Below are 16890 nucleotides of genomic sequence, written 5' to 3'. Positions count from 1 at the left end.
GCAACTTCAGGCACCTGAAATCCAAGAATTGCACCCGAAAACTAGCCAGTTCTATCATTTGATACTGAGATTTACTAACCATTAAACACCTAACGTTCAGCAGTTTCAGAGCTGTTATTAAAACGCCTTTCTAAGTAACGAATGTGTCGGCAACTATTATTGAAATAGTCACGCCAATAAAGAATTTGAATTTGAACGTTTCCCCTAGTGGCACAAATTATCCTGATACAACTAAATATAAAAATATACCATCATATAATAGTAATATTATAATATAATTTCACTCACTTTTAAATGTTAGCTACATGATATACAAGTTTCCTCCTGGAAGGTATGATGCCTTTTGCCAGGCTCTCCATTCCTCTGTAATAGCGAGTCAGCTTTTTGGTAATTTAGCCATATTCGCCAGGTCCTAAAAGCCTGTATCGCTTTCACTGCCATTTCTTTGAACTGGACGCCCTGGTGGCAAGTGAAATTGTACAGTAGCATATATAGCCTCCGTATATACAAGTCTGAAACTGTGGCCACACTCTAGATCCAACTTTAATCCACTGAGATTCAAAGACATTGGGGGTGAGGCGGGGTATTAAAACAAAAAAAGTATTCATGAACTGCAACACAGTAACGGGCTGAACAGTCTTTATTTATAAACATCTTACATAATACAAAGTCACAAATTGGTTCACCCTTCAGGCTGATATTCCAAATTTCAAATGTTTATTGGTTTTTAAACAGAGTAGCTCATACAAGCCCCTCTTACAAGCCTTGAATTTAAATCGTTCATTCCACTGTTCCGTGAAATCCACGGACTACTCCTCTCCAGAGACAGCGTGCCATGGCAGAGAAACGGCAGGGGGGTGGGCGAAGGTCAGGGCTGCGTACGCTCTGGGAGCTCTATGCAGGGACTCGGGAGAGGAGCATAAGCCTACATCTACTAAACCGCACAGAGGTAGGTCAATCGTCACTGAATCGCCCTACGACAGAAAAGAATTGATGTTCAAGTAAAATATATAATATTAAGCAGCAGTAGTAATCCATAGTCCAGTGCTCTTTCACAATGGGAATACACAAATACGATAAAAAAGAGAATTTAAGGAATTTGGATGTGGAGATGGGAGCAGACCAGGTAACCAGCTTCCAAAACTGCGGTCATTCAAAACACCTAACCCACCATGGAGGATAGGTTTTAACTGTTCTGTGTTAAAGCATTTTCATTTTTAGTCCAGCAATATCAGGAAAACAACCTAAAACATATATCTTCAATGTGTATCTTAAAAGCAGACTGGCTGGAAGCTGGTAACAGGGTTCCAGCTTGTTCCCATTTGGCAATTAATTTTGATATAATACTGGTTTCTTTATAAACCTCAATACTCCTGTAAAAAAAGGAAAAATGTCTGTGCATCCAAACATGATACAGCTTTCGGTAGAAAATAAGTGTGATATAAAATTTCATGCAATTTGACAAAAGAAAAAAAAAGTCTTTTACAAGTGTCTTCTCCATCTTCCTTCTTTAAGCCATCATTTTTAAAAAGCGCAGGTGGTTTTAGTCCCTGGTCGGGCGAACACAAGCGAATACAGTCTCTGAGTGAGTGCTTCACGCACTTCTCACGACCTGGACATCAGTTCAACGGCCCAGTTTTTAATGGCCACAGTGGTGTCCTGCATATACGTCCAGGTGGAATTGGTAATGGTTATCACGTGGTTTTGAACACAGTGTAGCGATACTTCCCCACTGAAAAAGAAAAAGAAGAAGAAGAAGAAAAAAGGATGATTGCACAGAAATACATGGAATGCTTGCTTTTTATAATTCAGTCTGTTATCAGGTATTTTTCATTAAGCATCATCAAGAATTTGCTTCATCACACTCATAATGGATATGAAAATAGCTAACATTTAAATCTATTTAACTTAAATCTACCTTTGTAGTCTGGGTAAGTAAATACATTCAACTACAAACTGCATATTCAATCTGCATTTTAAATGTATCAATTTAAAATATAAATACCCTCACAACAATGCAGAAGAAAAGGACATCCTCCACATAAAATCTAGAGTTTTGGTACTTACTTGCAGGAATCTACAAACATCTGCCACGCATGTTCCAGTGATGCTTTAACATACATCATAGATGGCAGGAGATAATTTTGATGGATAAACAACAGAAGCTCCTTCATATATTCAAGGAATTGAAACACGCTGTCCGGGATGTTAGCATTGAGCTGAATAATAAAAAAAAAATGTACACATGCATAGAGAAAGTTATTAAAAGCATATTCTCACTTTGCAGTATAAAAATGTTTCTATTGCCAGGACAGCTTCTCTTACCCATTCAATAAACCGAGGAGTATTTTCTTTGACCCATACAATTAAGTCTGAGCACTGCTCCACAATGAAGACACAGGTGACTTTCGTCTTTTCCCAAGCAACTTCCAATACAGGTCCGACAGCAGTGACTGCCTCCGAGTAGTAATATGGAGCATTCGTTTCCAACCAACTGTATGAAGAGAGAAAGAGATCATTATTATATGTGTATGTATGTGTGTGTGTGTCTATATTTTTATATATTATATGTATATGCGCACAATTTAATAAGATGATTATAAAGTTGAATAATGCAGAAAAGATCTAAGATTCTCTGTACAAAATTTGATGAAAGCCTCTTGTGAATGATTAGAATTGTGGGAAACATGGTGCACACATCCTAGTCCACACTGTACCAATTCTCCAGTCAAAACTGAAATCAGAAGTACTCTTTCATTGGTGAGTATTAAATGCCATTTCACTCTTCCCCCTTAAGAACAGGTTGATTGTGTGACATTTTAATAGCTCCACTTCATTTATGGTTTAATTGCTGTACGTAATGGTATCTCCTACTGAAATAGCTTTCTCCCCAGCAAATCAAAAGCCAACAGTCAGTTTTAATATCACAAAGAGTTTTAGCTGACATGTTAAGCTGACGTGGCTAGGAAACACGTCACGTTAGCAACAAGTCAATTTTAAGTTTCATTATTATTGCCATTAGTTCTTACCATCAGTAGCACAATGTACATTTAAAAAAGCGATTATACTGAGATTCAACCCTGCAACCTTTGGGTTATAAGTTCAGGTCCTTCTTACCTGCTACACCTTGCAGCTGCTCTGCATTAAACTGTGCAGGTGTAAATGGTTTTCTCTCTTGTCTGACTGTATACCGACATGACCCATCTTCTAACTGTGTGGAACATGTACTTCTGCAGGTGAGAGTCTGTCCTTGACAGCGTTTTAGTGGCCCAGTTTATGCGACTGACCTGAACCCCTCCTGAGAGTAGTGGGAAACTTTGCTCCAGGCCTGCTGTGAGACTGACATCAATCCTGACTGCTGCAGGTAATTTGCTGTGGTAGAGGCTGAAAAATAGCAACAGCAAAAAAGTCCATGTTTAACAACGAGTTTACCAGTTTAACAACAGTAGTTAATTCAGGCTTCTTTATAAGCAAGAGGCAAGAGTGCACTGCATTGTAAAATCTTCATCAAGAACTTAAAATTCCTCTGTGAAAAGAGATGCTGTACTCAGTCATGGCTTGTCTCACCAGGTGTCAGTTCATCTTTCTGACAAAACACTGATCATTAAATATCCCTATTCCTTAACAGTCAAGAGTAACCAAACTAATCTACATACCTAATCATCCCCCACTGGTAAAATACATCTCTGCATCTCCATTTGGTAAATGTAAACTTAAAACGCCTGTCCTGATTAATCCAGGTGAGTTTTATTCAATCACTCACTCCCTGCTCGAAATTCATCAAGTAACATACAGTAACATTCTTATCTGAAAATGGCTGTTCTAATCCCCTTCCAGGTGACAGAGTGATTTGCTTTGCCGGTGTGTGTCATGGTCTGAATTAGGGTAACCTTGTTTTTTCCACAGCATTAATATGTTCTCAATAATGTCTTCACAACACTGGCTGGCGCTGTTTGAAGTTTGGAAGCTAACCTTTGAAGGAGCCGTGGGATCTGACATCATGGACGATGAAGCCCGTAGCAAACACCATCATAGCCAGCAGCAGACGTGACCAGGGGAAGCCCTGGCCCTTCATCTTCATCTGTAGGCTCTGCACACAGGAGAAAGGCAATGCCAATGCACTCAGCTCGGTTCACACACTCACCCACATATGGGGTAACTTTTACAGTCTGAACTTTGCCAAATGTGAATTTTAACTTCAACATAATATATGAATAGGTGCTGAGAGGAAAGTACAGCACTTGCACAATACTTTTGCTCCATAATGAAACTGTGACATATTAAAATGTTATTTATGGAACATACTGTGCAAGCACTGTACTTAAGATAATGTACATAAGAACTTATATACCCTAACATGCCAAGATACACATCTGCACCCATCTTCAGGAAATGGCCTCATGTACACAACCACCAAAGCAATTTGCACATTACAATTTGTATGTGAAAACAGTAGAGCAGGCCTGTGCAGAGGTTTTTGTTCAATGCTTTGTGCGTGCGTTTCGAGACAAATGCAGGGGGCTTACGTTGCACAGATCATTGCACTCCTGCACCTCCTGGGAACTGGCAGACGTCCTCATCTCCTCATTGGTCACTTTGAAAGACTGGACAGTCTCCTGAAGATTTTTGCGAAGCTACAAAACAAAAAGAGCATTCTGAGACTCCTGGATACGTCCCCTCTGGCTCAACTTATTTCTGCACAGATTCCCTCTAGTGGCCAACCTATGACACAAACATACTCTGTCTAAGCCGTGCTCCCCTCCCTTCCAACCGCCACAGTAAAATCTAATGCAAATAAAGACCAATGAGTGTCAAGAAGGACAGTCATGGACACAGTCCTCTTTGTGTTAAAATTTGAACTTAAACAGACCATGTTTCCTGAGATAAATATAATCAATAATAGATGATATACCCTTGATGCAATGATTACAGTGACCATCACCAATTCAACAGTTAGCATTAACAACCACTGATGTTATGTCTTTGGTAACGTATTTTCATATCATAAGCAACATGGTCATAATCTTTGGTTATAATTATTAAAATAATATTAATTTACATGTAAAATCGGTTTCATTTTACACTTGCCATTGCAGTTCTTGGTTTTAGGCTTCTTTTGAGAAGACGGGGATGATCTGAATACTCTTTGCTCTTTGCCCATGTTTGTCTACACACTATGACATCCCTTATTTCACAGGACCCACCTATTTTCCTCACACTCACATCTGGGTCCGCACATAAAGCTGTAAAGGGCCACAGGCTGGCAGCCCCTGTACTAGTGCATGAAATAAACTGAAGAACAGCAAATGCAATGGAAATGTACATACCTTTGGTGGTAAAGTGTTCCAGGATTTAAGGAGATTATTTAGAAGAAGGCTACCATAAAAAGAGAAGTAAATGTTACAAGACAAACCAAAAAGTTTCATACTACAACATACTGCATAACATTTCATCAATTATAGTCTGTTCTTTTCATTTCCCCTTATTTCAGCTGTGTATGAAAACTGTGCCCTGCACCATCATCTTTGATTGCAAACGACTATCAGATATAACAGTTGTAATGAGATTCCAAGTCAAACTCGCCCACTGAGCAATGTCTGGAATGATCAGACAGACATTGAGTTCCCTGTTCTTGCACAGAGAGCAAGGATTACAGATGACTGTCCTTTGGGGGAAAGGTTATCGTTGCAGTTGCTGTAAGGGGCCCCATGAGTTCTTCAATAATGCCTCTTTGTTTGGAACAAAATCGCATGAAAACCCATGCAGTGTTAATAATTCTAAATTGCTCTTGTCCTCAACTGGTAGCCTGTGCAAATGAGCTTCATATAAAGAACAGCTAAGGCGAGAGATCAAATGCATTCCAGCATTCATGCTTTTAAACGTACGGCAAGTTAAAAGGAACTGCGCCGAAACACCATGTAACACACTGACAGCAGGCACCTGTGGACTGCAAAAGCAGGATTCCTGTGTAAAGAAGTCACGTCCTGCTGTTCACACATGAAACGCCCGGAGGACATGAAACAGACCCATTTATGGACTGCGCCGAGATAAAGCAGATAAACAGACATCGCAAGAGGGAAACGATTCCTCACCTGGACTGCGGCAGGTGCTTTGTGTACAGCTGCCTCCACACGCCCAAGCTCTGGGGGTCCACAGACAGGCACTCCGTCATACTGTTGAGGAGCTGGAAGAGTAGAGGGGCTTGATTAATGCCACTCCCCACCTGAGAACAGGACTGCAGCGGCAGGCTCTTTAAACGCATGCTTACGCTCACCTCTCTCTTCATGTCATCGGGGCAGTGCGGAGTGGCTCTGGACAGGAAGGAAGGGAAGTAGGTGTGCAGGGTGGCCTCAGGCTTGGCTCCAAACGCCAGCACCTTCAGACGTGGGTAAAGACCTCGCAGCTGCTCCTGCAGACTAGCAGAGCAAAGATTTAAAGTCGCATCCAGCACCTCTTCTTCCAACTTAAAACTGAATATTTCACTGAATAAGTTATGAGATGTGTTAACAGCAAAAATACAAACTCTGGAAGTACATGATACTCCTCTCAAATGATCATCTGAGTGATTTCTCCACATCCTGACAATATTACATATTCCCATTTTAAGGGCTATGCCACAGTCACCTACCTGGAGGATAGTGCATTTTTAGGCATATAGGCAAAGTCCAGCAGGGGGAAAAACTCCTTTGGTCCCATGATACCGAAGCCTTTTGTTAAGTTGGCGTGTAACCTAAACACAAAGATAATAAATAAAACTCAAGTACAACCAAACTCAACAGTTCATGAATCCAAAAACTAAACTTTTCTATCAACTAGGGTACAAGGTTAGTTTAATTACCTTGTAGTGAAGTAATTCAATATCTACAAAACATGACTTTAAATGAGCACACGCACGCTACCACATGATTAGGTAAGGATTTAAAAATAAATAAAATTGCATGAAAGAGAGCTAATGCTAACAAACAGCAGCTATGTAAACTGGAGGTGGGTATTTTTTTTAGCCATTCATCTGAGAGATGAAAGGATGCAGCAGCCAATGCACAAACAGCCAATGGCTTGTTTCTTAAACTCACATGAGAAGTCTTTCCAGATATGCAATGGCGTAGGATGACAGGGATTTAACACCGAGAACTGGGAGCATGATGCCAAGCCACACTGAAATAAGGAGGGAAAGACATGGCATTACTCACAAACATCATTCACTTGTGACCAAGGAAATGCCAGCAATCCTCTGTTCACTTCTACATTTCTGGATCACAACCCTGAGACTCGCATGTAGTGTTTCAGCATTTTTTTTGAACAAGGTCCAGATCTCAAAGCGGCACTTTTGAGACCTTGTGGGTCAATGACGTTTTGAAACAACTTTTGCATGAGCATGTGTGTTGCAAAAGCTGGCAGCCCAAACAAAGAACTGAGACAGAGGTGAGCAAAAGAAGTAGCACAATGACCACAAAAAAGTGATGGAAAGTAGTAGCTGTGAACATAAGGGATTATGTATAGATTCTAAGTAGTGAGAAATCTGTTAGTGCTACCTGCTGAATAATATCCTGTTCATACTGACATAGAACTGGGACACCTCATTGAGGTCCACAATGACACTCGTCTCCTTAAGCCACTAACCCGAACACTCACTCATTATGCTCTTTATCTAACAGAGAACAAAGTGATATGCCTCTAATGAATGCAAGTGTTCCTCAGCTAGTTTTAGATCTAGAGGAAAGAAAAACACTTCAATAGCCTCGCTCTCTCCATTCCACGGCCTTAGTCTAATTTTAGGTTTCATAGCCTGGAGGCTGTCAAAACAGAGAAAGCTGAGTACTGCTCATTCTGAGAAAACCTGTATAAAGACACACTGAGGCAAAATACTGTCTTCCACCCTCACCCTCAGACCTCATCATCTCAAGTATATGACCTGCTTTCTTTCTTTCACACAGACATGAACATAAATTAGTAGTGTCACTTATGATATATAACTGCGGCTGGTTAGAAGAATGCAGTGTAATGGAACTAAACTCTTCAGCAAAGAGGTCACAAAAGGAACCTCCTGGCCTCCAGAACTGCACACAGTAAGACCATCCACACACAGTCATCACTGCTTAATAAATACATTGATTGATTTTATTGGTCAGAGTGGAAAAGCCCTGACAGATAGAAATCCACTTATGAGTTATTACACTATGTGATATTACCTGTGGGCAATGAGAACCGCTTTACAAAATGCGACATTTACAGCATAGGGATGCTTATAAATAGGATAATAAAACATATTACTATCTAACAGCTTTCCAGCTGCTATTAAATGAGCTGTTACATGAGAATTTAGGGTGGCAGAGAGTTCAGCTTAAATATTAACTGCATGAATAATCAGCAAACTACCTCCAAAGGTGGGAAACTGGGAGGTCGCACTTCCAGTGAGACAACCCTAATTTGTCTGCCTCTTTTCACATATTAAAAACAAGGACTTTGGAACGTGCGGGCCTTCCCTATTGGTTCCTGGGTAATGTTTCTGCTTTTTTAGACTGTGCTATGCAACCACAATGAAAGGAAGCTCTTCCACTGAGGAAGCGAAAAAAGTTGAACTGGCCATAGCAATGCTCCAACTTCAACCGTAGTCACAAATATTAAAACAAGTCTAGGGTCTAGTTAAAGGATCGAAGAGAACAGGATTTATTATGGCAATGATTTGTTCGTTTTGATTGCATCAGCAAAGGCAGACATAGTGCAATCTTCCTCAGTCTTCCAACATGCTCCAGCTGCAGTTGTGAAAGTAAAACTAAAGGGGAAGGTTGCAGCGACTTTGCATTTCATTTCACATGAGGTTTCTAAACTACCGCAGCTGGGAGCCGTGTGCTCCAGTAAAGACTAAAGAATCACATATAGTTTACTTTCGGCTAGCATTTTAGCCGTTGACATTCTGGCAGGGCTGGAGGTGAGCGCAGCTGAGCACACTTTCTGTGTGCTCTTATCATTCCCTTCACGTGCTCAGCCTCCACCTGCGATACAACAACTCACCTCTGAGCCCCTGGCTGAGGTCAAAGAAGCCCACCTGACCCAAAGCCCACATGATGGTAAGGCACTTCACTGGCCGGTTCTGATGAGAGCGCAGCAGTTCCAGGTGCTTCACAGAGGAAGAGAGGAGAGCGGTTACAATCTGTATTTTATCTGCCACATGGACACGTTTCAACCCGTGTGTAAGTATCTGTCAATGATACTAACCTCAGAATCTAAATTTGTTAGGAAACAGTTTGTTTTACATTCAGGGGAAGAGTCTGTTCAATCTTAGTACACAAGAACAGAGATATTGCATGCGTACATTAAAATAAATTGTGGTCAAATTATTGACATAAATGAGACATCATACTCAGTATTTAGCAACCCCCAAAGAACACAAATGGAGTGTTAATCAAAAACAGTGGAATCCAAGAACTGTTGCATGCTGAACACTGGCAGCTGCACACGGGGACACCTGCGGGGGTCAGCGTGACCCTCAGGTTCAGTCCAAGCCTCTGCAAACACACGGCGTTCCACTCACATCCGCCAAGTTCAACGTGGCTATTTTGGGTTTGTCCAGCATTACGGCTTGAATACAGATCCTGTAGCCATGCAGCGGTTCACCTGCCAAAGCACAGAGTGAGAGTTCACCTTTAGACTGCTGCACCGGGGGGGGGGGGGGGGGGGGGGGGGGGGGGCAGAGACGGCATGCAAGCGCAGCTCGCAAGGGCATCCACCCTGCCCATCCAGACTGGCAGAGCTTATCAGCCACATTACAGGTCCTGCCAAACACAAAACCAGCCATGTGGCTCCAGGACGGCAGGGCAGCGGAGCGCTCCCGCTGCCTGTGGCTGACACGTGCTCCCGCCAGGCTCCAATCCCCAGTGCACTGGAGTGTAACTGACGTGTCTGGGACAGAGGATGCGTCTCCTGGAATCCCAGACAGCGGAGCGCCTGACAGGCAGGCCAATCACGAGCAACAGTAACTGCACTGTCCCGGGCAGAGCCAATCAAGAGGTGACTAAGGATGTTAAACATTTAATCATGTACACGGTTCAAGAATAATTCAACACACACGATTCAGAATTTAGCTAGCTCAGTTCATCCTATTTAAAAAGAACCACCTATCCAATTAGAAACTTACAGAAGCAGCAGTGGTCAACACATCAAGTCAATGTGGGACTGAGCATGAATTCACAGTCAGTGTGAAATGTACTTAAAGTGAACATTTAACATACGTTACAGAAGATAAATATGCTTGCTATAATGTCTACAAACAAAAATGAGACATTAATTAGCATTCTATAATGAATCAATCTAATTCCGAAGGTGACTGCACTTCTTTGACAGTCTGAACACCTGTGCTGTTAGTTCAGGTGTTGTGTACATGTTCAAATGGTTAACATCCCTATTGAAGACCAATACGCTTTTGCATTCATTCCTTTTTTCGGCAGACTTGAAGTGCAATCTGCAAACACAGCTTTCAAGACAGATTTACATCTGATCGGCCAGAGCTCTTAGTAGCCCAATATCAGCCTGCCCATTAAAGCAGGCAGCAATCCGGCCCTTCGTGGAGCAGACGGAGGAAGCGCACCGCACCTGAGGGTTTGTCCAGCTCCCGCAGCATGGTGTAAATGCAGTGATCGAAGAAGTCCTGCAGAGTGTCACTGCACTTGGCCAGCAGACTCTTAATGATGCTCTTCAGCTCCTTCGGGGCCAGGCAGTAGGGGTAATCTGTCCAATACACAAATTCAGGCGGTCAGCATCCTCCGCTTTCAACAAACGGGTTTTGAAATGACACCCTGACACACAGGGGATTGAGCAACTCCAGCTTTACTGGAAACACGGTAAAGTACATTTGTTGGTGGCTTCCACTGCACAATTTTTTTTCTGAAAACACTCAAACCACAGTACCCTATGTGCCATTTTTGTAACAGCAAATTTTGAATTCACGGGAGAATTTGGAAGAACACAATTCACAGCATTAGTGAACAAATATGAACTCAAAACATCACTGAAGAGGACGCACTACTGCTCCACCACCATCTCTGTTGGCCACAGTGACACCGTGCAATCATAATGACAGAGTCCACTCCAGGCAGGCAATCAGGTTTATTAGTGGGACATGGGAGTTGTGTAAAACATAATGGCTGACTAGTCATTGCATCATCCTATATACTCAACTCTTTATTAGGCCAAAGAGAACTTGTGCAATCCACACACAGGGGCGTACACATTGCACCAGCATGTCGTCTCTCAGCACGGGAATCAAAACACTACAAAAACTATACAAGAAACTGGAAGAATCTAAAATTCACCATACTAAAATATCAAGAGAAAACACTTCTGTAGGTAAAATGATAAATAATACCTACAAACGTCTGTGTGTGCAGCAAACTCCTCTTTCTGCTCTTAGGAGCAAACGCAACAGAATACAAGCACTTTGGAGCAAAGATGTTTCTCAAACAGCCTTGGAGAATCATCTCGAACATCCTGTCCTTTGATGCAGCTGAGAAACGCTGCCGCAAGCTGGCTGCTGTCCATCCGATTGGATTTCCCTGATTAAGAAACTGTCCTGTTTTTTTTTTTTTTTTTTTTTACAAGGACGTTTTTATTTATCGCCCTGTCACGCTCTGGCCCCTGGACCACAGGCAAGCTGTTTGGAGAATGTAAATAAGTACCCTTTCCTCTGAGCCCTCCTGTGCTGACTTCACGTAAAAAACCCACGGTCCCCCGCCGCAAATAGCGGCTGATTCACTCACTCATTCATATTTCATGATTTTCTCCTGTCCTGTCAGAGCGCACAAAGGCTGTGCCCCTGAAGGAGGCCCTGCAGTTCAAATTGCCTTTGTCTGCCTCCGTCCAAAGGAATCACCTCCCTGACGGCAAGAGACGAGGGAACCAGGGAGTGCCCAGGTCAAGCAGAGGTGGCCTTAATCACTCAGCCAATTCCACTTCTTAAAACATGGACACAAACAAGCAAAACTACCCTGAAGACATTTGGCTCTTGCCCTAGGCCAGGACTAATGACAAGACTCAACTTCTGTACAGGTTGTTGTTTTCTTTCCACCCAAGGGCAGGAGAATATATACCTAATTATATTTCTGCTCTGACCAGGACCTGCCACCCACACACTGAGATGGAGATATCCTTTGTTGCAAACCAACGCTCTTCTTAAAGAATTTAGTGCCAAGTCAAGTCGTTTAAAGGAACCTCGAATTACCTAACAGCTGACGCTTAGCTTTATTCTTGTATGCAGACCAACAGTGCCTTGACTGAGGCGCGCAGGAACAGTGGCACAATGCCCTTCAGTGCCCTTGAGGAAAGAATGTGGTGCCATAGCCAGACTTGGCTCCCTAAATATTACAGTTACTAATTCACTGGGCACAAAAAACGTGTCGCGTACTCTGCCTAAACAATGGACATCATTTCTAGTGATGAAGTGAACATGCTACGTGAACACGCTACGTGAACACGCTACACCAAGCCTGTTCTGCTCATGCTTTTCACACAAAAAAGGTGCCAATACCAGTCTGCAGTGAACTGACCATGAGTGTGGCTGCTGAGAGTTGGGTCCCCTTCTGGGGCCAGGAGCTTGTAGTTGAGGTACCCAGCCAGGTCCTTCACCCACACTGAAGGGTTCTCTGGAAACAGGCTCTGACTCTTCTCCAGCTGCTGCTGTAGCTCTGAAATGTCAAGCTGAGGAAGACACGACAGCACTCTGCTCACTTCTCCTTTCAGAACCACAAAAAAAAAAAAAAAAAAAACATGCAATAATGGAGCTCATTCAGAGCTGCCCATCAGCGCCTCTTCAGGGTTGATTATTACATAGCAGCATATCAAAGTTCAAAATTTAAAAGGAATGTTTTCCTTTGAGTGACCCCAAGCTATTTGCACAACACTGCAAATCCAAAAACATTTTGAATAATGACAACAGGTCTGTTACAGTATCTGGGGCTGGGATGCCACTCACTTGTTAATAATCCACTGTAACACCTGTTTTGTTTCATCCTTCTTAACTACACAGCCAAAAACACAAACTAGTACAGGCTGCTTCACTGTAAGCTACATCTCCACTGCATGCATAACCATGTTAATACAAAAATATTTTCTGCATGTTAAGCATAAAATATCTGCCTCAGCTTTCAGCGATTTCTAAATGTAAAAAAGCCTATTTCCTTTGTCATGTGCTGAGAAACCATACTGGACCTCTATGAAGAAATATCTAAACTACAAAGCACACTACCCACAATGTCATGTCAGGTTCAGCTGAAATGTACGGGACAGGGAAACACGGACAGAAAAAGTAACTCACTGCCTTCATGGCCTCCTCCAGCGTTTTAAACTGGGCTGGCCTCTGTCCGCTGCCGTTGGCTGAGGACTTCTTGTGTTGCTTCCCAGCGCTGGCCTTCTTCTGCTGCTGCTCTGGGCTTGGAGCTGGGGGGACCTGCTCCTTGTTCTGTTTCTTTGCTATCTTCTCAAAGCCCTCGAAGATCGTTTCCGACATCTTCAACGGCGCTGTGTCAAATTTTAAAAACGGGTGTTAGTCTGTGAGAAGGCTATTAATGTCTCCCCCCCAGCAGTAGACGCATCTGCGCAGTAAGTGTTTTGGCATCGCCTAGTTACTCCCTTCTGCAACAAAGCATTTGCAAGGTCACAAAAGCAAGTTCAATTCCCCAGTTGCAAAGGATTTAGCAAGCTTATTTCACTCTTTGAAGTAATGTTTGGTTTGTTGCATAAAGGGAGCAGTACAGCACAAAAGTCTCAAAAAACAATGCATGAACATTTAATAATCAGTGACATTTCATTTGATTACAGACTTGGCTTTGTGGGTTGTTTTGCCCCAGGAAAGAAGAGCACAAACAGTGGTCACATGGTGTGCCTAACATGTATCAGTTCCATCTCTACAACCCTCATTAACTTATGATAACAGTGCAGGCCTCTGTGCAATATTTGTGTGCTTATAACCGCCTCTAATTTACATCTTAAATGCAGTTAGAAATGTGCGCAATGTTAATCTCTCTATTTCTGAACTTGCTGAAGGTTTACTCTCCAGTATTGAGACACACACACACACACACACACACACTACAGGCTATATATGCATACACAAGGACTGTGAGAGAGTGTCAGTACTTGACAGAACTGGTATGTATGGAACTGCAGTCAACTATGAAGCCAATTGCGTCACACACCCTCCAAGATGGCAGCGACCAGGAGTGAACTGGAATGCCCTACTCCGACACCTTCATAAAAACCACGAAGCAAATCATTTAAAACAGAATGAAGACCCAACTGCCATCTTCATGGCAACAATTGTCATCTTAACCACACTGTTAATTTACATTGGGAGAAAACTAAACAGCTGTGCAGTGATTAGGATCCAACATGCTGCTTGCTAAGAGGCCAACTGACTATGGCTGCATCTAAGGTGACAGAGGATCAAATTGCAACTTACAAAAACAAGTCGTGGGAAAACACGAGGCCATATGGATTACACATATCCTATAGATTATATTTTTAGAAAGTCTAAATTTAACCCCCTATTTAGATCAATATCATTTTTGTTGACTCCAACTGGGTATTTCCATGTCATTTTATCATACAGCACAACCACAGACAGTCTAATTTGCACATTTACAGTAAGGAGTATTCTGATAGATTGGCCAGTAAAGATGCAAACATGTCAAGCAACTTAAAGGAGAGAGGTAAAATCAGGTTGTAACACAAAACACCTTCGAAGTTTGGCATTTGCTGAGCTAGTATCATGATAAGCAGCGGATTGTAACACTTGCTAATCAACTACGTGTAACACCATTAGAGGTCTGCAGACAAAGTAAAAAGAACTGCCTGTCACTTGTGATGAGGCCCTGAGAGGCTGCAACCTTTGAGTTTTTGATATTAAGCCTTCTCAGTCCACATCAGGTTAAGCTCTAACTTTCCCAGGGGTGGTAAACAGTGCAAAGTAATTAGAAAGCTACTGGACTGAGTTGTTTTCCCCCCAATTTATAACAATGATTTTTGGTAACTGTTGTCATCGACTGAACTTACAATTTGTGATTAGACTGCGCTGCCATTACAACTGCAGCCGGTTACAATAATAACTCCGTGATAAAATAATTGGCAGCGACGTTACACTGCATAAACAGTATGTGAAGTGATCTTCGCTTAAAAAACCGTTCAAAATGCCTATGGTGGTAACGACGACAGCATGAAGCAGGAGAGAGGCAAACCATCGTGACAGCAAGACAGCAGGGTAAATGAGGTTATGTATGCATATCGACAAGAGGTGATGGCAAACAAATATGGAACCGACAGAAGAGAAACGGTAAAACAAAAAAACTTTAACACTAAAGTTACCTAGGCAGACAGCAAGCTAATTATTTTCAAAAAATGTCAAATGTATGAAGTGCAACCACTAACTAACTATTATGGCCTCGTCTGTTTCGAAATGACCTCTGGATTTCATGAATATCGAAACGCAGGGAGTATTTGGTGAAAAGCCATTCGCTGTCACGTGTAATGGCACTAAAGGAGGAAGTCATTTTGCCAACTTGTCTAACTTTAGCTAGATTCACCGTACCTCCGCTAATGAGCTAACATCCCTCGCCGAGTGGAAAAAGCATGCTAAAATGACATGCCACAACGTATCCGTATGGCACAACTTAACCTGGGGCCAGTCTGGTCTTTCATTCAATATGGAGGCTTGTTTGTGCCAGGTTACCCTAAAAGACCACCCAATGTGGCCAGCAACATGTAATTATAGCCATCTCGCAATTTCGTTATTCTAAAACGCCAGACAATACGAAGGACTGCCCGGATAAAAACCAGCTACACATACATCAATCAGCTAAAAGGGCTATCAGAAAATACTTCGTTAGTTAACGATTTAACTTGGCTAACATTAACGACCAGTGATCCTCCGAACGACCAAGTGATTACCGAGCTAATTCAAAAAAGACAGTTATCAGGATATTTGACAATAGAGCAGCTAACGATAACTAGCAATATTTTTGATGTAGCAAGCGTTTGCTAACATATATCTCGCTAAGCTAACACGTACATTTGTTACGAACTATCAAAACGGGTAGCCAACTAGCTGCATGACAGCGTGTTCGGTTTCTAAATTAGCTAGTTATGTATCGCTAAGTTTTCATATGATCTAGGTACTCCAACTCAGTTTAGCTTGGGGGGTTAAGAATGAAACACATCGAGGCACGTTAGTCGGCTAGTTAGCAAGCTAGCTGCTAGCTACAGTTCAGGCTAGGCCAGCTAGCTACTTCGGTCAGTAAGGCACTGAATATTACAATCTACCAACTAGCGGAAACTCCGTTCAGCAAAACTCAATTTCATTCTTATTAAATTCATCACAGCAGATAGTTTGCTTGCCGCCGGTTAGCTCGGTGACATGTCTTACTTACAAGCCGGGTCAATCCTGGGCAGGTTAGACTCGCTCAGGGCTTTCCTTGCTCCCGATTTCTTGTCAGACTGATTCTTTCCACTGTTCTGCTTTTTGCTTTTCTTTACCACTTCCCACTTGCCAACGGATCCATTATTCCCAGCCGAAGCCATTATTCCCTACGTTTATACGCTTTGTAGCTAAATAAGAAAAAAGTCTTTTGTGTTGGCTGCGTTGTAGTTTTTTCCTGCCACCACCGTTGTGTGGTTGCGTGCAAAGAAATAATGGTCGCCCCGTTGACGGTGTCTGAGGATTTAAGCGTCCCTTTGCCACGTCTCCTTGCCCACATGACGTCAGAAATTAACGTGTATTCTTTTGAAAAACCATCGGCTTTTACTTGACATTACAGATTGCGCCGTCTGCGGCATGCTTTTGAGCACCACCGGTTGTCTACGTTTACAGAACAGCCAACACCTAATTTCGACGTTATGTTTATGAAC

The 16890-nt window shown here is 42.4% G+C and overlaps 1 protein-coding gene across 1 annotated transcript; it reads right to left on the bottom strand.

Moving 5' to 3' along the window:
* Window positions 1-630: 630 nt before the first annotated feature.
* Window positions 631-16694, bottom strand: tmem214 (transmembrane protein 214). The gene is made up of 17 exons (XM_036550652.1): window positions 16413-16694; window positions 13307-13509; window positions 12540-12690; window positions 10591-10725; window positions 9533-9615; window positions 9013-9118; window positions 7074-7155; window positions 6629-6730; window positions 6275-6416; window positions 6093-6184; window positions 5328-5376; window positions 4527-4634; window positions 3973-4090; window positions 3288-3384; window positions 2326-2494; window positions 2068-2219; window positions 631-1732 (listed from the first exon to the last, which is right to left on the bottom strand). Exons 1-17 carry the CDS (start codon window positions 16561-16563, stop codon window positions 1606-1608), a joined length of 2067 nt encoding a protein of 688 aa, XP_036406545.1. The 5' UTR covers window positions 16564-16694; the 3' UTR covers window positions 631-1605.
* Between the last annotated feature and the right edge of the window lie 196 nt (window positions 16695-16890).

Source organism: Megalops cyprinoides, chromosome 17, assembly GCF_013368585.1.
Source record: "Megalops cyprinoides isolate fMegCyp1 chromosome 17, fMegCyp1.pri, whole genome shotgun sequence".
NCBI lineage: Eukaryota > Metazoa > Chordata > Actinopteri > Elopiformes > Megalopidae > Megalops > Megalops cyprinoides.
This window is presented reverse-complemented; position numbering and strand designations above follow the sequence as displayed.